Source organism: Babylonia areolata, chromosome 32 (genome assembly GCF_041734735.1).
Source record: "Babylonia areolata isolate BAREFJ2019XMU chromosome 32, ASM4173473v1, whole genome shotgun sequence".
NCBI lineage: Eukaryota > Metazoa > Mollusca > Gastropoda > Neogastropoda > Buccinidae > Babylonia > Babylonia areolata.
Window position 1 is genome coordinate 18707684 of NC_134907.1, and position 23517 is coordinate 18731200.

Here is a 23517-nt window from a genome sequence, read left to right on the forward strand (position 1 = left end):
CAGGGGGAGAACACAGTCCTCCATTCCAAAAGGACTCAACACACATACCCCCCCCACCCACCCACCCCACCCCACCAAATAAACCCCTGAGAAACTGTCAGAATAAAAAAAAAAAAAAAGGAAAAAAAAAAAAAAAACAAACACCCCAAACAAACACCCTTCCTCTAGCTCTATCACACTCACACACACATAAACAGAAGGTTCCCGAAGGTGTGACTTCACAAAATTCCATACTTTTTCCAGACTGAAAATTTTCCTTACCAAACACACAGCCAACCAGAATAAAAAAAAAAATCCCTCTGCTATACCACTGACAAAAGAGATCAGCAAATATGCCAGTATTGATGTTCAATTTTCACCACTTTCTTTTTTTATTCACTTGTTTGTTTTTAAATGCATTAATCTCTGCTGAACGGTCAAGAGTTTGATCTGAATCCCAAGACTTCCAGACCCCAATGCACAGAACATGCTTTCCCAAGAAATGGTTCTCTCATTTTCCCACAACTTTTCCAGACTTCCGTGACTTCTGTACAAACACTGTAACCATGGTTATGGGCAGCTCACAACACACAACCCCAGGCTGTTCCACACACCACAAACGCAGAGCCACTCTCACACTCCCCTGCTGTCCACCAGTCACAAGGTCAAACCCACCCGATCGTCACACCCCGGACCAAGTTGTCATACCCAAAATAAAACCTGGATTTGGGTCTGGTAGGGAAAGAGAAAAGAGAGGGCAGAGTTAAAGGCATGCTGACGCAGAACATGATCCAATACACTCACTGTAGCTACACCATCCAACACGACACACACAGTCAACACACTGCTGACTGGTTCCTTACAGGCAGGACAAAACCTGACAACTTCTCACATTTTCCACAACTCTGGAAGACTCAATGAACTATTTTATGCACATCTGATGCACCAAGAACACCACTTCTGAAAAAAAAACCCAACCAATTGTTGATGTACGTTTTAAAGTGGAACGGTAGCCTGGTGGTAAAGTGCCTGACCAGGAAGCAAGTGTTCCCAGGTTCCAGTTCTCTATCAAGATTCTGACTCCCCCCCCCCCACACCCCCTCCCCTGTCCACCACACCTTGAGTGCTGGGATGGGTGCTTTTCTTTCAGATGAGACCATAAACCCAGGCCCTGTGAGCAGCATGCACTTAGTACGTGCAAAAGAACCCTTGGCAACATAAGGGTTGTCTCTGACAATTCTGTAGAAAAACCCACTTTGACAGTACAACAGGTACTCCTGTAGGCAAACTAAGGAAAACAATGTGTCGTGCTGCACTCTGGGAAGAGCAGCCTGAATTTCACACAGAGAAATGTGTTGTGACAAAAAACAAAAACAACAACAAAAAACAAACAAATTAAAAAAAAAACTAATCAACAGAACACTGCAATTTTACTTTTGTCCTTCCTTAATATCTGTCACATGATCTAACTCAACACTTCTCAGTTCACAAAACGTCTTTTTGTCAGAACTGTCAAATCTCTTGTCACCAACTAAAAACCAAACAAGCCAATAACACTACAACAATATGAATATAAACAAAACCATCCAAACAAAAAATAATTTAAAAAACATTTGCCATCTTGTCAGTCAGAAAATCATGTCCCATCACGTGCCCATGCTACACAACAGCTACTGTCATCTTTGGTCTGTAAGGTGCTCTGTTAACGAGGCGCATCCACTGAATCAAAAGAAAAAATCAACAAAAATCATGGATCAGGCATGGAAATAATCATCTACTCTGGCAAACTTCAAAGTGACTTCTCAACTTGGCTACACTTAACTGACAGTGTCATGAACTCACACGGACACATCATCATTACTCCATGAAGAAAGCTGAGAAATCTGAGCTCACACAGTCCGATAAGAAAAGTTAACAAGCCTCTTCCAACATGTTGCCATTCAAGGTGAAGGTCGCAGCACTAATTTCTGGTTTTGCTGAAGGAAAATGTCTGTTAACTGCTTTCACTGGCATTTTCCCTGATGATGACTGCATTTTTGAAAACATCAACCACTGTGTTTAACTGAACTAAAGAACAGATCATCTTCTGTTTATACACAAAATGATAGGATGCGTGTTTTGTTTTCAGCATTCATTGACTAAAGATGAGCATCCAAGCTCACTAATGCACAAAAGATTCAGCTGTTGGCTCTCAGAACGACTGACTTTGTATGATTAGACTGTTAATGATATATACTAGAAAATGCTGGCTTGTTCCGTTCCAAATTTCATCCACGAGTTTGGCGCACTTATATATAAGGCATGGGATTCATGGTTGAAGAAAACAGCATCACCTTACAGCCCAAAAACGACAGTAAGTGTCAACTCTGTAACATTCCAGATGTCCTTCAAATACAGTTTTTAAAAAAAAATCCTGCAAAAACCATACCTGCGCTACACAATACAAGGGAAAGAACTCCATGCATGATGCCACAGACTGGGGTAGGGGTCAGGGGTCACTTACTTGTCGGACAGGGACTTGCTGAGGGGTCTCTTAGGCGTGTAGACAAACTGGACATGGTCCTTGGACAGTTTCTCTGATGTGTCGTTCAGGCCCTGGGATATCTGTGCACAACATGACCACCTATCTCTGTCAGGCCCTGGGATATCTGTGCACAACAACATGACCACCTATCTCTGTCAGGCCCTGGGATATCTGTGCACAACATCATGACCACCTATCTCTGTCAGGCCCTGGGATATCTGTGCACAACATGACCACCTATCTCTGTCAGGCCCTGGGATATCTGTGCACAACATGACCACCTATCTCTGTCAGGCCCTGGGATATCTGTGCACAACAACATGACCACCTATCTCTGTCAGGCCCTGGGATATCTGTGCACAACATCATGACCACCTATCTCTGTCAACATCATGACCACCTATCTCTGTCAGGCCCTGGGATATCTGTGCACAACATCATGACCACCTATCTCTGTCAGGCCCTGGGATATCTGTGCACAACATCATGACCACCTATCTCTGTCAGGCCCTGGGATATCTGTACACAACATCATGACCACCTATCTCTGTCAGGCCCTGGGATATCTGTACACAACAACATGACCACCTATCTCTGTCAGGCCCTGGGATATCTGTACACAACATCATGACCACCTATCTCTGTCAGGCCCTGGGATATCTGTGCACAACATCATGACCACCTATCTCTGTCAGGCCCTGGGATATCTGTGCACAACATCATGACCACCTATCTCTGTCAGGCCCTGGGATATCTGTGCAAAACAACATGACCACCTATCTCTGTCAGGCTCTGGGATATCTGTGCACAACATGACCACCTATCTCTGTCAGGCCCTGGGATATCTGTGCACATCATGACCACCTATCTCTGTCAGGCCCTGGGATATATGTGCACAACAACATGACCACCTATCTCTGTCAGGCCCTGGGATATCTGTGCACAACAACATGACCACCTATCTCTGTCAGGCTCTGGGATATCTGTGCACAACATGACCACCTATCTCTGTCAGGCCCTGGGATATCTGTGCACAACACCATGACCACCTATCTCTGTCAGGCCCTGGGATATCTGTGCACAACATCATGACCACCTTTCTCTGTCAGGCTCTTGGATATCTGTGCACATCATGACCACCTATCTCTGTCAGGCCCTGGGATATCTGTGCACAACATCATGACCACCTATCTCTGTCAGGCCCTGGGATATCTGTGCACAACAACATGACCACCTATCAGGGAAGGATGCAGGCCACCAACTTTCCCCTCTCTTTATCAATGGAACAACACTAGGAAACAAACGCACATCTACCCACATGGAATGATTTTTTTAAAAATGCTTTGTAATGCACAATATACTGGGTGCTTCAAGAAATACAATTCATAAGCAACTCGTAATGTTTATGATTCTTGAACACCAAGCACATTTTGTTTTATGATGCTTTTATCATTATGTCAAAGGACTTTATAAAACAAACAGGTAGAATGAAAGCACAGGTATGCGCATGCTTGCTTCATACAGAAACTTTGTTCAGGGAGAGGAAACAAGGACTGAGAGAGGGAGAAATGGAAGGAAGGAGATGGGGAGAGACAGACAAAGGGAGGGAGTGCTTTAGACAGAAAAGACAAAGAGAGAGAATGAGAGAGAGAGACAGACAGACAGAAATCAAGGAAGTGAGAGAGAGACAGAGACAGAGAGAGCGGGAGAGACAGACAGGCAGAGCGAGAGAGAGGGAGAAAGAGAGAGAGATACAGAGTTAGAGTCCCACAGAGAGAAGAGGACAGGCAGCCTGCACCCACCCTAGCCAGCTCAGTGTGCAGTGTGTTTTCACATGTGAACAGTTTCTGGAACAGGTCGGCGTAGAACGTCACTCGGCTGAAACACAACCACACACACGCCCCCCTGGTTCACAACAAACACTGTCTGAGCTCAGACACTTTCATGGTTCATGAACATACACCCCCTCCTGCAGTGCCCTCCCTCCCATAATAACCTCTGTCATAAATGCATTAGCAAGTCTGCCCCTTCCCAAATCTGCGACTGACTTCACCTCTACACCCCATCTTGCTCTCTACGATCAGAGTCAGATCCACAGTGTTGTCAGATTTTAACACTCCATAGTCGGCAGCAGCTCTTTCTCATACACATGGAACGAGCTCCCTCTTTCACAGTGTCAAGTCCCTCCAATCACGTACGACGGTAAAACCTACCTCTTTTCAGAACAGCTATCCCCCACCCCCACCCCCTCTCTCTCTCTTTCTGGACTACAGTTTCTCTCCCTTTCTGTTTACATGTGCTGATAAATTTTGTTTTCATCCCTTTGATTTAGAGTTATGTATGCATGTGAATGTCTCACTATTATGTTTATCATGACCATTACTGTAATAACTTTAAACACCAAAAAGTCACGTTAAAAGATCAATTAACCCCTTCAGTGACAGGAAAAAAAACACAAAACAATCCTAAATCACATCCTAAATCAATATCCAGAACAATCAGCCAAAAACTGAGAGAACAGTCTGAAGATATACCACTCTACATCAAATGCATGAATTTTCAGCCTTCCAGACTTTTTTCCCTTATCTTGATGATGTCATGAATGATATCACTTTATATGAACATAATACCTACTATGACACTCAAGGCAGTGAAACAATGTGAAAAAAAAGAGATAATTTACCCATGTTTTGCTCAGTCCATTTTAAATTCAAATCAAGTAAAAGATATTGGAAATATCTTGCTCAGTCCATCTTAAATTCAAATCAAGTAAAAAATACTGGAAATATCAGTCGGACAAATTCACCAATGTCAATAGAAAAATAACAATGGTACAGCCTTTACAACACACAAGGTCTTTCTCTTCCTGGTTTCTCCATAAAATAGTACTTTAGAATGTAGTCAGCTGACCAGAACCTCTTGCAACAAGAAATAAACCCAAGACAAGGCAACACAAGACATCTGCTGGTCCACTGACGGCGTTACCTGTTGTAGAAGTTGGGGAGTTCTGTGCACAGTTCACTGTGCAGTTCTTCGAAGATCTGCTTCGACTCGTTTAGCTCTTCTTGGGCCTGTGGTCACACAGACACACACATGAGTACACACACACACACATACAAAAGCATGCATTTACACACACACACACACACACACACACACACACACACTCATGTACACACACACACACACATGAAAAATGTAATGCTCCTTCATAAAATGCAAGTGATTGAAATGAAACACAGATAAGAATGGGCCACCTGAGTGGTGAACCTTTGCACGTGCGCGACACACACACACACACACACACAAACACAGAAAAAATTAAACACCATAAAAAAATAACCACTTTTGTCTTATATATATATATATCTTACAAAATGTACAACAAAATTCAAGCCACCAAAAAAGAAAGGAAGAAAACAAACCATCCTTCATGCACCTGTCTGTATCTGCGCACATGGACATTCATGCAGGTGAGTTTGTGTGTTCAGTTGCACAAGCGCACACACACATACAGATAGGTCAGGCTGGTTTCCCACAAGAGATGTCCAACAACCTGCACAGCTGTGTAGGCTGAGCACCCCATCCACACCAACACCAGCACCACCTACAGAAGGGAGCAGCGGGGGTGGGTGGGGGTGGGGGTTACCTTGGCAATCTTGGCCTCGTCTCTCTTCTTGGCGGCTTGCAGGACCTCCAGGTTGTGTCTGGCATTGTCAAAGTCCATCATCTTCCTGCCACGCTTGGCTGTCCGCACCTGCACACCCACACACATACTGGGCCCCCTCACCCACACACCACAAAGGCAAAACGAACATGGCACTTTCGCGTGCGTGCGTGCGTACGTGTGTGTGTGTGTGTGTGTGTGTGTGTGTGTGTGTGTGTGTGTGTGTGCATGTGTTCATGGGAAAAGGGCGATATGGGAGCTACCCCATCTTCCACACAACTTCAGTGTCCAGGGGGAAGGATGTATCAACGCTAGTCCCCCAAAACTATCACACATACCGTTTTCACATCTGGGAATGAAACATGTTGTTCTCATCAAATCAAGACAGGCTCGTAATATTTCGTTCTGACCAAACTGAGACAGACTCTCATCACAATGAGTGCTCTGCATGCAAGCTGGTTCAGACTGGATTAAAATGATTATTATTTCACAAGCATGAAACCTGAATTTCTTTTTTCTTTTCTTTTCAGTACTGTACATTTTCTACAAGGCCTGCGGAGAGAGGCGGAGATGGAGGAGGGGGCAGGTGGAAGTGGGGGGGGGTACGGGGGGGGGGAGGCAGGGTGGTGTGGCACTGACCTTGAGAGGGGGGAAGGTGGCCAGGTACTTGTTCATGGGCTCCATCACACAGTTCTGCACACTGTCCAGGTAGTCCGTCCACAGTAGGTCCTGTGCCTGAAACCAACGCCACCATCATCCATGATTAACACTGAAATCTAATAATAAATATATCAGTACTACTACTACTAAAGACTAATAGCAATATACTACTGCTACTGCAACTACTGTGACAACTACTACCATTGATGACAATACAATTATAACAACCACCACCACAACAATGATAATAATATTAACAATCTGTCTCACACAAAAAATTGCAAACATCACAACCCTTCCCATACAAATTCAAACATGAACATCTTTCGCACACAAAGTCAGTATGCTCTTTTCTTTTTTCTTCTCTCTCTCTTTCTTTTTCTTCTTTTTTTTTGTTTTTTTTTTTGATTTGTTTCGAAAGCAGGTGTGGTGTAGTGTATATGGATCAGTCTGCACACCCTGACACAGCCATGAAACAGAAACTGCGTAGGGCTCACTCTCTACCACCACTTGTTTTCTCAAGGCCCGGACTAAGTGCGCTGGGTTACGCTGCTGGTCAGGCATCTGCTTGGCAGATGTGGTGTAGCGTATATGGAACTGACCGAACGCAGTGACGCCTCCTTGAGCTACTGATACTGATACTGTCTTCACTGACAAACACCAAAGACAGAAAGCACTTTTTTTTTTTTCCACACTGTGTGATTTTTAGCAAAGAGCACAACAAAGGGAAACAACTGCTTTTAGCTAAACAACCACCCTGAAACATTGCCCTTGAGAAGTGCGTTACCTCCCATGGAAATTTGGGACTTGAGGTGATTGTATGACAGCCCAATGAACAGTCCATGTTGCCACTAGTTTTGTTTCTTTTCTAAATGTCACAAAAATATTTATAGCCTTGCAGGTGAGTACTTTACATGAAAGAAATTTTGTTTCTCTCTCTTTCAACAACAGTATGCTTGAATTTGTTTTTCAGAATGTGTTGATGTATTTCTTGGCTTTCACCATGGAATGTGTCAAGAAGTAATTAGGAGAGAAAAAAAAAGAAAAAAAAAAGAAGAAGAAAGTGTGTCATGCCAGAAAGTCATTAACTTTTGTGTAAACTTCATGCCCTAAATGGAATAACAACAGCATGGTCTGACTATCCTGACAGTGCAGGCCTGTTTACTTCTATCTACAAGTAGGCTTTTTTACATGTAAAACTGCTTTAAGCCTGCCGTATAGGCACCCATTCTCCATTTTCAGGGTTGTCAAGGTTTTGGATGCCGGGTATGTTTGTGTTTCCATCATCAACTGAACACTGACATGGATTATGGGATCCTTAACGAGCATATCAGATCGTTCGCATACATTACAGAATGTGATTTATTGTCAAGCGCCTCGAGGCTTCTGTTCAGAATAAACACACATCACCAACAGTGGTACTGTCGTCAACATCATCATCACAACCATCATCGTGATCTTCATCATGCTTACCTCCAGCATCTTCTTGAAGCCCATCTCGTCGGTCCACTCCTCCTCGTAGGTGGTGCCCAGGGCGGCTGCCAGACTTTTGCTGGCATTGCTGAGGGCTGGAACCACACACAGCACAGCAATGCAATCACAACCCAGGGAGCTACACACACGCACCATGCCATCAGCTTCTGCTGCTTGGAGTCCAGCCCACCACACACAACCATAACAGTGCTCAAAAACTGTAAATGTTGGTCCCGCTGATCCTGATATTACAAAACATAAACATGCAAACAAAACAAAGACAAAAAAAAAAAAAAACAACTGGAAAAGAAAATTAGGCACAAAAGGCACCTCACACACCCTTGGTGTGAATAAGAATACAACATACTAAGCATGCCCAATTAACAAGTCTAGAAAAATACACCCTAATTATTTTAACACAGAAGGTAGGGATACTGTTCACACTGAAAGAACCCTCCCCACAAGGGCCAGGTCATCCCTCGGTCTGTTGGACAGAATCACAGCCAGGCTTGTGTGTGAATGACTGGTTTGTAAGCACTTTGATCTGTCTCCGCGCAAGATTCAGCGCTACTTAAACACTTCTTCATATCATTGGACAGAACCACCAGCATGATGATGATGGTATTGATGGTAAATGCATCACACCTTTAAGGAAGACAAAACAAATTCTCTCTCCAATATATCTTCTCGCGCTCTCTCTCTCTCTCTCTCTCTCACACACAAACACACACTGTGACATACACAAGTAAACACAGACACAGACACACAGAACATGCAAGCATAATCTCTTATCCTTAAAAAAAACATAAACTAATCAGTCATTCAAATTATTCATTCTCCCTTTTACTCTGTGTGTGTGTGTGTGTGTGTGTGTGTGTGTGTGTCATGCAGCACTCAAAAACAAACTGAGATTAATAAAAAGAAAATCATGAAAAAGAAGGGATAGGAGAAGCCATCAAAACAAGAACAAATTCAAACGAAAAATCAATCAAAGTTGAGAAGTAGAAAAGAGACGGAGAGAGAGACAGAGAGACAGACAGAGGAAATGAGTAAGACACGGAACAACCACAAGGAAAACCAGTGAAAGAACTGGTCGAGTTCAGCCCTGCTGCTCCTTTCCCCTTTAACAGATCAATAAAGCCAGGAGGAAAAAAGAGCAATTGTATGAAAGTGTCCATGTCACACTCACAGCAATAAAAACAACTGTGATGTGTTGATGTGTGACTGTGAATATGTGTGTGTGTGTGTGTGCGCGTGTGCGCACACACATGCACATTTGTGTGTGTGTGCGGGTGCGTGCGTGTGAGTATGACTGTGTGTATGAGTATGTGTGTGTATGTGTGTGTCTGATGAGTATGTAATTGAGGTGGGGGGGCAGAGGAAGAGAGAGAGGGAGGCTGGGAGAGAGAGAGAGAGAGAGAGAGGGGCAGGGAGAGAGGGAGAGAGAAAGAGAGAGAAAAGAAACAGTACCATTATGACACCAGTTTAACGACAGCTCTGACCAGAATGATGTACTCCTGTCCATACATATCACTACTAGAACTGCTGACAGATTCTGCTGAATAAAAACAAAGCACACCCCTCCACACACACACAAACAACAACTACAACAACAAAAAACACTGACAAACACATACCCTCCCCCCAAAAAAACCCATACACATAGACACATATACATACAAACACACACAACCACACTCACCCCCACCCTCCCCCCACCCCCATCCCTGCCCACACACACACGCACACATCTATGAACACGGAAGAAAAAAAAACACCCACTCACTCATTCACACCTCCCCACAAACACCCATACCCCTCCACCTCCCCCAACCCATGTTGACAGGGGGTATTGACAGGAAGCCTGACAGATAGGAAAGAAATACTCCATTATCCAAACAAAGGCAGGGGTAACCGAGAGCTTTCTGCACCATGCTAAATGCAACCACCACTCACACTTTTTTTAAAACTGGCAGCGACACACAAAGACACATCAACCACAAAGGGCCCAGTGCTCGTGCACTGAAGGCCAAAGTCAGCTCACGGCTGCTGCACCAACACTACCTTCTGCCCTTTGTAATGATAACAAATAATGCATTCATGTCCCGCTGAATCTTGTGCAGAGATAAAATCAACGTACTTTCACTCACGACTTCCTACGCATGCATCACTCTGTACCACAGGGATGAAAGACAAAAAAAAAGAGAAGTTATAAATACATGTTATACAGAAGGCTCAAGAGAAATGTTCTGTGATCATTGTCCTGTGAGAGGGATGCTGGCAAACAGAAAGAAACCTGCACAGTTTCCTTCTTACTAATCCAATCATGAACCCATGACGTATCATACCAATGTAGGCTTGCTGAGCCTGCTTTGCATGTTTGTTTTTTCCTTACTGAAGAGTGGAACCACCATGAGAGCTGTGAAGTGACCAATCACCAGACAAGCATGGCATGCACTGAACGACTCAGCAGGCAACTCACACACTCAATCATACCCAATTCTTCTGGTGCACCCTTCCGTATGATAAAACTCGGATCAATCTTCAACTGACAGGTAAGTCTCGTTTCATTTTTCGGTTACTACCATAGGAGTAAAGGTCATACAGTAATCAGAAGTAAAAAAAAACCCCAGTAGAAACAGGTGTGGTGTCGTGGGAGGGGGAAGAATGGGGGAAAGAAAAAAGAATGGGAGACAGGGATGAACGCCTGACACAGATAGCACATGACTGAACATTGTGAAAGTTCCCATGTATCAACACAGTTTTGAGGGGGTGAGGGGGAAAGAGGGTCAGCTAAAAATAGACAGGAACAGTACCAAACAAGAATGCCACACACTCAAGGGAACAAAGGTATGACATGAATGCCATCTGGCAACACTCCTTCAGAGCCACAGAGAAGGGGGGAGGGAGGGAAATGGGGGGTGGGGGGGGGCAGGCAGAATCAGAGAGAGAGAGATAGGGAGAGAGAAAGGGAAAGAGAGATACAGAGAGACACAGACTGAGAGACAGGGTGAGACAGAGTCAGAGAAAGAAAAAGAAAGAAACAATGAGGGTGCCAGAAACACTGACAGATACAGGTACAGAGAGATGGAGGATGAGATGATGAAAAAGATGATAATGAAAAGAATGTCACAGAATCAATGTAATTAAGGTGTGATATAAACATACCCCCTCCCTCTTTTTTTTTCTTCTCTCTCTTTCTTTCTTTATGCATGTCTTCAAAGAAGAAGGCACAATAAATAAGAAGAATCTAAAAGCATCCTTTCAGAGGAAAAGTCATTTATACAACCAACAAACATTAATGAACAAAACTTTTTTCTTTAAATCAAGAAAGATCAGTCGACATACCAACTGATGAAAAAAAAAAAAAAAAGGACAGAGGGGGCGAGGTGGTGGGTAGGAAGAGATCAGAAGTGGACCAGCCATAGGAATAAAGGACACTGCCTTCTGGGGGGATGAGGGGGTGGGGGGGGGGGTGAAGAGGGGGGGAGGTAGGATTGGGGGGTGGGTGGAGGGAAAGGTCCACCCAAAAATGACAACTCCACCAGAGACAGGAGTGGAGGAGTTGGTTTTGCCATGACTCTGTAGTGTGTGATGTTGTTGAACAATCATACTGTGTGCCAGATTTTATGGTTCTGGCCTGTAACCTGCACACATCACAAAGACTTCACGGTTCAACATAACAATTTCTCAGTCTTACTGAAATAGTAAAGTTAACTCTGATTCTGATCCTGAAGAGAAGGAGGGGGTGAGGGAAGATGGACTGGGCACAGGGCAGAGCAGGGAGGGGGTGGTGGTGGCGGTGGCGGTGGTGGTGGCAGGCACCCCAGGAATGTGGGACAGTACCTTCAACTGGACATACACCTGCTAATTGGTGAGAGGGGTTGGAGAGGTGGGGGGGGAGTGGGTGGGGGAGGGGGGTGGGTGGTGAAAGGGAAATGGAGGGAGAGGGTGGGGGAAGGGGAAGGGAGGTGGAGAAGGAGAGAGGCTTTGTGAACAAAATGGCACAGGTGGGGGTGAGGTGGAGGAAAGGGAGGTTAGGGGTTAGGGGTGGTGGTAGTGGTGGTGGTGGTGGAATTCCTTATAGTCCGGTTCTGGAATGATTTTCCAAGGAAAAAATTGCAACAGTCAGTTTTTTTGCTTCAGTCGACTCTAAAAATCAGCAGCAACAACATATCCAAAAGGGAGAAAAAGGGAGATACGGGAAAGTGGATTAAAATTAAATAAAAGATAATTCATTTCACCAAGATAAGCTTTTTAGTCCGCAAGGAGAGCCATACTTCGGCATGCACAAGGCAGCGCGCTGACCCCGAGGTCAGAGCAAGAATGCCACGCCGCTCACAGGAAATGATAAGATAAACAAGTGATGACGGACGCTGAGTCGTCGTCTGCTGCAACTTATCCTGGTGAATAAAATGGTAATCTTTTACATCTAGTGTGCAAATACAGCAACACAAGTGTTTTGATGAATTTATCTTTGATACATGTCATGTGTGACTGGAAAATATAATTCTAAAAAACAACAGCATAGATTAAAGCTGGCGAGCAAAGCGCTGGCAGTGTGCAGTTGTTTTTTGTATGGAACGATTTTTCCGTCAAAAAGTTATATTGCTCTCTCTCTCTCTATACACACACACACACACACACACACACACACACACACAGTGTGTGTGTGTGTGTGTGTGTGTGTGTGTGTGTGTGTGTGTGTGTGTGTGTATTTCTTACTCAGTGAAACACTGGAAATGTGTCTGAAGTTATCACAAGATGATTGTGGGTAAGTACGTGAAAAGTAATACATTATTATATCTTTTCAAAAATTAAAACGTGAAAAGAGCGAAAATAGCAGTTTGTGTGAAAAAAATTCGTATATGGTAAGCGTACACTAAATGAGATGACTGGTAGAAAAAAAGTGTTGATTTTCCCCACTTCCTTCTGTTCTTACTTGTGGGACATTGCTGTATCTTATGTGTAAAACTGTAACTTGATGGCGACAACACAGTGTAGACTATTCAGTCAGAAGAAGCTGTGAAAGGACTCCAGAAAGCATCATGCCGAGAGAGGGGACAATTACACATTTCATCTTGGACAGAGACTTCACAAAAATGCCAACACGATAATACAAACGCCAATTCAATAAATAGTGACTTTGAGCGAAACATTACGAAGAAAAAACTGAAGAACACTCGCCCGTTAAACTCCGAAGAAAGGTTGACAAACCATTTAGAACAAAATTTCTTACTTTGGGCAGTCGGAAACATATGATAGAGTAAGGACACAGACACAGTGTTCGCCGTTCTGTCTTATGAATGTGAAAAAAGTCTCCTGGAGAAATGTTTTGAGAGGGGCGACCAGTGGGCACAGACCGTAAGAAACTGTATCAAGTCTGTTAACGATCTGCATGCAGCAGATGCAATGCATCACCAACACCATAGTGTCAATTTTAGAACAAACAAAAATACTCCACAAAGCGCTTGTCTTGAACCATCAACAACGGGAATTTAAACCATCCGACACGAAAGGGTAGACCAGCTGATGAAGAGTGAAAAGCTGCATTTCTCAGAGTGGTACAGTTTCTGTTGGAAAATGATGATGAACAAATCACACTAACAGGTCTCCAAGAGAAAATGCGACAGTTTCTTAAGAAACCTGGACAGAAAAAAGAACCCTACACTAAAAGAAACCCACGACAAAAGTTACAGGATCGTTTTGGGGGAAACCATCATTATCAAATCAATTACAGGAAAAGCAAATGCTGTTACTTTCAAAACAACTGTTGAAAAGATTATCAAAGACTTTTCCAAAGAAACAAAGACTGACGACGAAACAGAAAAAGAAACTTCGTATCATTCAAACAGCTGCTTCACTTCTCCTCTCAGACACCAAGGCCATGGTCACATCGAAAGAGCACTACCCACTGAGTTCTGACATTGCTAGCTTGGATAAAAACTTAGAATACCTTCAACCATCAGTCAAACTCTTTCTTGATTATCTGCTTCACGACAACAACAACAAAAGATTGTCAACTGAAGATCGCTCCTCTTGGTCAGACATCCAAGTAGCGAGACCAAAGGTCGTAATATCAAATTTACATTAGGTCTCGGAGTTGAAGTTCATCATCTGATCGGTTCGAAATATTTAGTTGGTCATTTGAGAAAACTAGGGTTCTCTTCTTCATATGCTGAAGTTAAGAGATTTGAGCAGTCTGCAGCACTGACCCAAGGCGTTAACACTAAAGGTTTGACTCCAACCAGTTATGTGCAGTTTGTGGCACTGTGGACCACAACATCCAAACAATTGATGGGACTGGCACCTTCCATGGCATGGGAATGATAGCTGATGACACTCCTGCCAACAGCAGTAACAGAGCCATCAAAAAGGACCAAACTGCCTCGGTTGAGAAAGTGAAAAGCACTTGGAAAATCCCAGTAAAAATAGTTCACTTTTCCAACTCTGAGCTGAAGTTAGAATATGGTCTTCTTGATGTCAGTCATACTGCCGTAAAAAATTTCATTGACCTCTTGTGGAAAATTTCACGGCCATTACGCTCTCCGCGACCAGGTTGGTCAGGAATTATGCAAGCAGTGTGTGATAGCCCCTTCCCAGGACGAAGCTGCTTCACTTTCCTACCCATGATTGATATGGACCCCACAGACTTGTCAGCATTGGCAAACCAGTTCCATGTGACTCCAGTCACCACCTTTGATCAAACTCTCTGTGGAAGTCAAGGATAATTGTAGCCGGTGAACCAGATGGCAGCCCACTCCACTCCATTGTCTTACTGTTTCGCGGCTTTCATACAGAAATGAACTTTCTTCGTTCCATAGGATGATCATGGCAGGATCTAGTCTTCAGCAGTTGCTGGAAGTGATATTTGCACCGAATGCCATAATTCAAATGTTGACAGGAAAACTGTGGCTGTTCAATAACATTTATTTGTTCATCGATTTGTTTTTGTTGTTGTGGTTGATTATATTTCACTGTTCCGTGTTTTAAGGAGAAAAAAAGTGATGCTGAAGGAAGCCGAAACACTTACTTTTTGGTCATGTTCTTTCTATCACGGCAGCATTATGATCAGCTGTTAAGGTATTTAATATCATACTAACTGCATAGTTTATGTTTTGCCCTTTCTCTTCATTTATACAGCAAAAGGCTGCTAGGTTTGTATTCGGGAGTGTATAGTATTTTGAAAAAATGAGCCATAATCGTGCGCCAGAAAAGGCTGTGATCACGCGCGTAACACACGGCAACAAGGAAGTGAAGCTGCAATGTGGGGCCCACCCCATATGCTTTTGAACTGACCGCTAAACTGTTTCACAGTTTATTGAATATGGGTATATATATATATATATATATATATATATATATATATATATATATATATATATATATATATATAAAAATTCTGCAAGCATATGGCGCTAATTAAAAACAATGTATATCAGAACCTTTCCAATGAATGGTTACTCGACCATGTTTTACTGGCCGCAGTCCTGTTCTAAAAATAGAGCATTTAACATCATCAGTTTCATCGAAATTATACAGATATGGCACATTTTCCCAATCAACACGCTAAATTATGTTAAATTCTGCTGATTTATAACGATACCTATCCAACGAATGGTCACTTGGCCATGTTTACACTGAGCGCAGCTCTACTGTAGAAATAGAGCATTTGTGGCGTCATTTCATCAAAATTATAAACAAACTAAGAGTTCAATCAATCTCCCTTTTTCACAATGTTTTTATTACAATAGGTACTATCCAAAAACAACATAAAACAAACTGTTGCAATTTGTTCCTAACTTGCCTTATTTAATTCGTTCCACAACCGGACTATTATGACCTGACACTGAATTATTAACAGAGCTGGGCTGCAGCAGAGGAAAGAGAGTGAGGGTGTGTGAGCTTGGGGTTGGTGGTGGGAGGGGTGGTGGTGGTGGCGAAGGAGGCAAAGGATGGTAGGAGAGGGATGAGGAAGAAGAGTACAACACTGTAAAAAAAAAAAAAAAGGCACTTCAGCACTTTGCTGTGACAGCCTGTGTTAACAGGGGATTGGGTGGGGGGTGGTTACAGTGTCTTTCTTCCAACTACAAAACAACAACAACAACAAACAAAAACAACAACCATGAACACAAACGCACAGCATATCATGAGAAATATAGAAAACAAATACAAACATATTTTCCCTCTTATCTTCTGTTCTTTAGAAAACGATTATTGTCTGCACACATTTTGTATTGAGAGGTATTTAAGAGAGAGAGAGAGAGAGAGAGAGAGAGAGAGAGAGAGGAAAGTCACACACACACACACACACACACACACACACACACAGAGGGCTTTTAGATTTTCTTTCACTTCTTTGCTTTTTTGTTTTGTTTTGGGTGTTGGTGTTGGGTATGTATCTTTTTTACGTTCTTATTTTTTCTTGTAACTTTGTCCCCTTCATGGTCTCCTGCAGACAACTTTTCACCCAAAACTACACTTTCTGACCCCAACAGGTAAAAAACTGGAGAGAGAGAGAGAGAGAGAGAGAGAGAGAGAGAGAGAGAGAGAGAGACAGACAGACAGAGAGATTGGCAGACAGAGACAGAGACAGAGGAACTGACAGAGAGAGTGCGACTGAAGGGAAGGTGGGAATGAGGGAGGTGAGGTGTGTGTCAGGTCAAAGGGTAAAAAGGCCACCACCCCACCCCTCCCCATGGCAAGAGGGAAGTCTGAGAAATGGTTGACCTGGTCCCCCCCCCCCCCAAACCCCCCCCCCCCCTCCCCTGTGAAGGTCAGGGGTTGGCTTCCCTCCCTTTGCTGTAGCTTCACGCTCCAGGGCCTGAGAGATGTGATGTCAGCTGGCAGCAGAGCTTTTGTATTGTAGTTGTCAGGTCAACTGCGTCTCCTCCTCCTTCCAACTTTTTACTTACTGCTTCCACCCCCCCCCCCCTCCCCCCAACCCCTCAAACCCCTCTCACACACCACACGACACCTCTTCCACACACACACACATACACATACAAACACACACCCCTTCCACATACACACACACACCTCTTCTGTCCTCTCTGACAGCAGTGTGGTGGTGGTGGTTACCTGGGTGACTGATTTCTTCCCCTTTCCTCTGTGTGTGTGTGTGTGTGTGTGTGTGTGCATGCATGTGTGCATGGCTGCATGCGTACGTGTGTGTGTGGATATGAACTCATTCATCTCATGTTTGTGAGAAAATGCTGGAAAAGACAGATATGAAGATAAGGATGGAGGAATGATGAGAAAGAGACATGACAAGACAAAATTCTTTATTTCAAGCATAATAGATAAGCACTGGTGTGCTTTTTTACATCCAGTCCCTGCTCTGAATAGGGTCTACAATGCACAATACTAAATAAAATGAAAGCTTGGTGTTAGTAGAGATACATAACAGAGGAGAAAAAAAAATCCAAAAAATGATTAAACACACGCACACACACACTCACACATGGCATACAGGCAAAAACATGGTGTTAGTAAAATGCATAGGAAAAAATGAACAAAATGAAAGAAAGAAACACACACACACACACAACACACACTGCACTACAGACCAGAATGGGGGATGGAGGGTGAGGGACAAACAGTATCATTAAAATGAACAATTTATATAACACATTACGGCATCAGGTGGGAAAGGCAATGTTTTTTGAAGGTGGCTGGGCAATGGTGTTGTTTAACTGTTTCTGGGAGTGAGTTCCATAAGGTGGCGTGTGAGTAAACCAGACTGGATTTGAACAAGTCAATTCTTGGAATTGGGATATGGACTTTGGGGGGGGATTCCTTGAAGAATTTACAAAAAAAAAATTGACTATTAACGTTGATGGTGCATTCCCTGTCATAATCTTTTGCATCATGATTCCTTTATTGTACTCTCATCCACGGATTAGTGGAGAATATTCACTTGTTTATAGTTGAGTCTAAAAGGGAAGTCTTTTCAAGGAGTACCAGCTCGAGCCCCCGTTTATGAAGATTCTGTAATGGCTTCAATGTGTTCGCACTTGCAGAGTCCCATTGTGTTGATGCATGATCTATTGTAGAATGGATATGCGCTTGAAAAAATTATATCAGTGAATGAAGGTCAAGGAAATGTTTGATTTTGGATAGCTGATGGGTTTTCTGGGCTGTCTTTTCGCAAAGGGAAATTATGTGAGGATTCCAAGTGAGATTGTTGTCAATTATGATCCCCAGAACTTTATGATCACTGACATGTTCAATAGGTTTGCCTTTAATTTGGATGGAAGGAAAATTATATATAGCGTTTTGCCTCTTTTGTCTGGTTGTGATTAACACATACCCCCCCCCCTGTCCTCCCTTTCACTGATGCTTCATTGGTCCTCCTGACTCTCCGCCTCTCTCAACAAGAAAGGGGGAGAGAGACAGAGACAAAGACAGAGACAGAGACACACACACACAACAGAGACACAGAGAGAATTCGAGACAGGCATAACAGACACAGAAAGAGACAGACAGATAAAGACAGGCACAGACAAAAACAGAAACAGAGATTCAGATTCAGATTCAGATGATTTATTCATTAAAGCCACAGCCCCATATGCAGCAGAAACAGAGACAGAGAGGAATCATGAAGTTCAACCCCTGTTCAGTCACTCTCCACAGCTGTTGCACAGGCCACTCTCTTGTCCTGTTCACTTCACCAGTACCCCCACCTCTACCCCCCCATTCCCTGTCCTCCCTTTCATTAATGCTTCCTTGGTCCTCCTCACCTTCCACCTCTCTCATCACCCCCCTCAACCCCATCCCCCTCTTTCTCCTCTAAGCACATGTGCATGCGCACACACACACACTCCTATCTCTACACATGCACACACCTGCAGTTTGTTTGCTTTGGAGGAAAGTGGAGTGCTATAATCAATGTCTGCATATGAGTGTGTGTGTATGTGTGTGTGTGTGTGTGTGTGTGTGTGTGTGTGTGAAGACTTAAGTCTTGGGCTCACCCTCTCAATCTAATTTTTCTTGTTTCTTGAAGAACTGCCGCTCTTTTCACACCAATCCCCTGTGCAAGCACACATCATTCCCACATTTGCTGATCTTTCAAATGTGGGAGGTTTTTTTTTCTGTTATGACAAAATAAACCGCCAGGGACAATACCTTCGTGCTCATGGGGTCTTTAACCTGAGCGGGGAAAGCCCCTGCAGCCACTGTCACCTGACTGACAGAGGACAGGCAGGGTGATGATGGGGGTCGGGGAGGGGGGGGGGGGGGATCACAAGGGGGGCAACTCCATCACAGCTGTCAGTCATCCCCCCTGACAGTGGTCACCGAGATATGACAAGGAAGGGAAGGTAACTGACAACCCATTGCTTCCTCCTCTGTCTTCTTCTTCTTCTTCTGCGTTCGTGGGCTGCAACTCCCACGTTCACTCATATGCACACGAGTGGGATTTTACGTGTATGACCGTTTTTACCCTGCCATGTAGGCAGCCATACTCCGCTTTCAGGGGTGTGCATGCTGGGTATGTTCCTGTTTCCATAACCCACCGAACGCTGACATGGATTACAGGATCTTTAACGTGCGTATTTGATCTTCTGCTTGCATATACACACGAAGGGGGTTCAGGCACTAGCAGGTCTGCACATATGTTGACCTGGGAGATCGGAAAAATCTCCACCCTTAACCCACCAGGCGCCGGCACCGTGATTCGAACCTGGGACCCTCAGATTGACAGTCCAACGCTTTAACCACTCGGCTATTGCGCCCGTCTTCCTCCTCTGTCAAAATTCAATGTCAGTATATAAAAAGCTGCAGTTCTTGCTGATCGCTATTTTCACAAGGCACTTGTGCTGAATCTGTCTGCTTCCCTTTTTCATGCCACCCTTCTCGTGCTCTCTCAGTCTCTGTTCTTCCAGCCCCAAGCTGTTCAAACTTCCAAAGCGTAAAAAGAAGACAGTCAGGAAGCATTGTTTCAGTTTCACTGCCCCCCCCCCCCCCCCCCCCCATCTGAATATGCTACCATCCAGTCTGTGTAAAACTCTCACTGGATTTAGAGACAACCTCAACTGTAACTGAGGTCACACACACACACACACACACACACACACACACACACACACAAATAATGATAATAAGAGAGAGAGTGAGAAAGAGAGAGAAGGAAAAGAAGAAGAAAAGAAGAGAGAAAAAAAGGAATATTTATTTTGTCAAGCATTCCCTTAGCTATGCTACAGGCTGTGTGAGTGGATGACTAGTTTATGGTGTGCAGTGTTACTGTTAGTGCATAAATTGTGTGAGTGGAGTGTGAACAGCGCACTGACCCTTCAATACACAAGATTATGCACTACAAAAAAAAACCCCAAAAAAACCAACCGATTCACCGACTGCAGGCATAAAATACAACAAAAACAAACCCAAAACAGTATGAGTGGTGCTGCACTGTGGCAACATGCTCTCCTTGGGTAGAGCAGCCAGAATTTCACACAGAGAAATCGTGTGTAACAAAAAGTAATACAATACAATGCAATACAACAGACTATCACTGTTTCACTGTTGACACTTTTGACCAGCAGATAAAAGTTTCTCTTTAAAAAGCACCCCACTCCACTTCCGCCCTGATTGTTGGGGAGATAAAACTCTGTTTTGTTAATGAACACACTGCTGTCTCTGGCACATAGGTTGACTGGGTGTAAAACACTTGCACTGAAGAAAACAGCAAAAAACAGAAGCTGTGGTAGAAGTGTGTATGTGGGAGTTGAGTGGAGCAGAGGTCAGACTGACCCAAGGACAGGAAAGTGTAGGGTTACTTACATACTACTTCTTCTGTGTCTGTGGACTGCCCGTTGACTTCCACCAACTTCCACCAGTTGACTTCCACCGACTTACACAGTCGGTCGTTTGTATGGTACGAGCGGGCTTTTAACGTGTTTGACAGTTTTAACCTCTACCATTTAGACAGCCATACTTTGTTTTGCGGGAATGTGCATACCGTGAAAGTTTCTGTTTGTATAATCTATCACTGATGTTGTCTGCTGGAACGCCTTACAATCAAATTGAAAATAAAAAAAAGATAAAGCATAAGGCTTTCAAGAAATATAGGTGAATGGACCAGGTAAATTAAGACAGGAGACAACAGAAAGACAAGAAAAAAAAGCCAGAAACAAATCAAGTGCTAGAAAAGAGGAAATTTCCAGCACAGAATTTCCAGAAGGTGGGGATACTATTTATACTGAAAGAGCCCTAGGCAACCCACAGGGGCAGTAACAGCACTTGCACTTCAGCATTATTCTGATCCCCCACCCCCCACCCCTCCTGTTACATACATGTAAGCATGTACAGTTTGAGCATGTACTCATGCACATACACATGAGTCCATGCATCTTTCTTTTACCCATCTAAAAATCACCTCAGTGAATAGATGTTAAATCAATGACCAGCAACCTGCCTGCACCTCAACAACATCAATGCAACTGATCGTGTCTCACCAGGTTACCACTGATCAATTACTCGAACCTCACAGTGAAAAAAACAAAAAACAACCTCTGCTGAAGCATGCAGTTTGTTGCATGGGCTATGTCCCTGATTCATTCATTAAACAGGCAGGCATGACGATGCATGAGTACACGACATCAGGCCACCCCCCATGTGGTGTGTGTGTGTGTGTGTGTGTGTGTGTGTGTGTGGATACTGAGGGTGTGTGCAGGACGATCAATGTTTCAGCTGTCCTGACAGACGCTGAACGTTGCTACACACAGCGCAGGTAGAAACCAAAACATATTTTTTCATTCATTTTTACATTTAAAAAAAAAAAAAAAAGAAAGAAAAAAAAGTCCCATAGCCTTTTACGGCTATCAGAGCTGTGAATTCACACAGAAAGGCAGGCTCCAATCCTTTCCTTCCAATATTTCACCCTTCTGCAACCAAAGTCAGGTACCCATTCACACCTGGGAAGAGTGAGGAAAACAGTGAGGAAAGTGCCTTTGCCAAGGACGACAACACCAAGCTGAAACAGGACCTTGAACCTTGATCACTTGTGGTCACTGGATCAGGATCGTCCACTGCCACGGTTCCTACTACAATGCCATGGTGGATGTGCTTTTATAAAAATAGGAGTTGCATAGAGTATTGACAGGCAGAAGGTTAACACAAAGTTTATTATGCCCAACATGTGAAACCATTGCGGGTGCAGTTTGCAACATTTCGAACTGGAAGTGGACTAAGCACAAGCCCTGATCATATGATATGATGATGATATGATATGGATACTTATTTAGCACCTATCCTCGGTCGGAGACCAAACTCTAAGTGCTTTACAAACACAGGGTCAATTGCACAACAGGCTGCCTACGTGGGTAGAGCAGACTGTCGGCAGCCATTAGGCGCTCATCATTCCTTTCCTGTGTCATTCAGTCAGGTTAAATCACGCACGCATACACACTCAGACATGTAACATTTTTGTGTATGACTGTTTTGTTTATTTACCCCGCCATGTACTGATGTAGGCAGCCATACTCCCTTTTCAGGGGTGTGCAAGCTGGGTATGTTCTTGTTTCCATAACCCACAGAATGCTGACATAGATTACAGGATCTTTAACATGCGCATTTGATCTTATGCTTGCGTATACACATGAAGGGAGTTCAGGCACATGCAGGGACATAATTATGGTGATCCGGGAGATCGGAAAAATCTCCACCCTTTACCCACCAAGTGCCGTTACAGAGGTTCGAACACGGGATCATCAGATTGAAAGTGCAACTCTTTTAACCAATCGGCTATTGCACAACAGGCTGCCTATCTGGGTGGAGCCGACTGACAGCTGCCACTGGGCACTCATCATTTGCTCTAACTTTTAACATACCCTAACAATGAATACAAGTGTCTTGTGATTTCTGTTTCACTTATTAACAGCTGCACTATCGTGACTATGACTTCCTTGTAAACTGAAATATGCATGCATTCACACACAGTCATATGCACACACACACACACACACACACACACACACACTCACACACAGACTCTATTGATATGAACAAAGGACACAGTCATACACACGGACACTCACACACACAGTATGATATCATATATGGACAAAGGACCAAGTCACGGCTGTAACAGTAAATAATTGCTGATTACCCTTTAGGTATATCTGACAAAAATCACTTCCTTTGCCTTGCCACTGTGATCATTTTTATGCATCTGTTTGTCTAACTTGTTCAGTACTTGAAAGAAATCATTGTCCAC

General features: G+C 43.6%; 1 protein-coding gene across 6 annotated transcripts in view; it reads right to left on the reverse strand.

Annotated features, from left to right (window-relative positions):
* The window catches only part of LOC143276539 (myc box-dependent-interacting protein 1-like), an 81916-nt gene that overhangs the window by 33854 nt on the left and 24545 nt on the right, over positions 1-23517 (reverse strand). For all 6 annotated transcript variants that reach the window (XM_076581099.1, XM_076581093.1, XM_076581097.1 and 3 more), the window contains exons 4-9: positions 8304-8398; positions 6810-6905; positions 6153-6260; positions 5489-5574; positions 4306-4381; positions 2483-2583 (exon numbers count right to left, since the gene is read on the reverse strand). In XM_076581099.1, coding sequence (XP_076437214.1) covers positions 2483-2583; positions 4306-4381; positions 5489-5574; positions 6153-6260; positions 6810-6905; positions 8304-8398 — 562 coding nt within the window. The remainder of the gene's footprint in view (positions 1-2482; positions 2584-4305; positions 4382-5488; positions 5575-6152; positions 6261-6809; positions 6906-8303; positions 8399-23517) is intronic.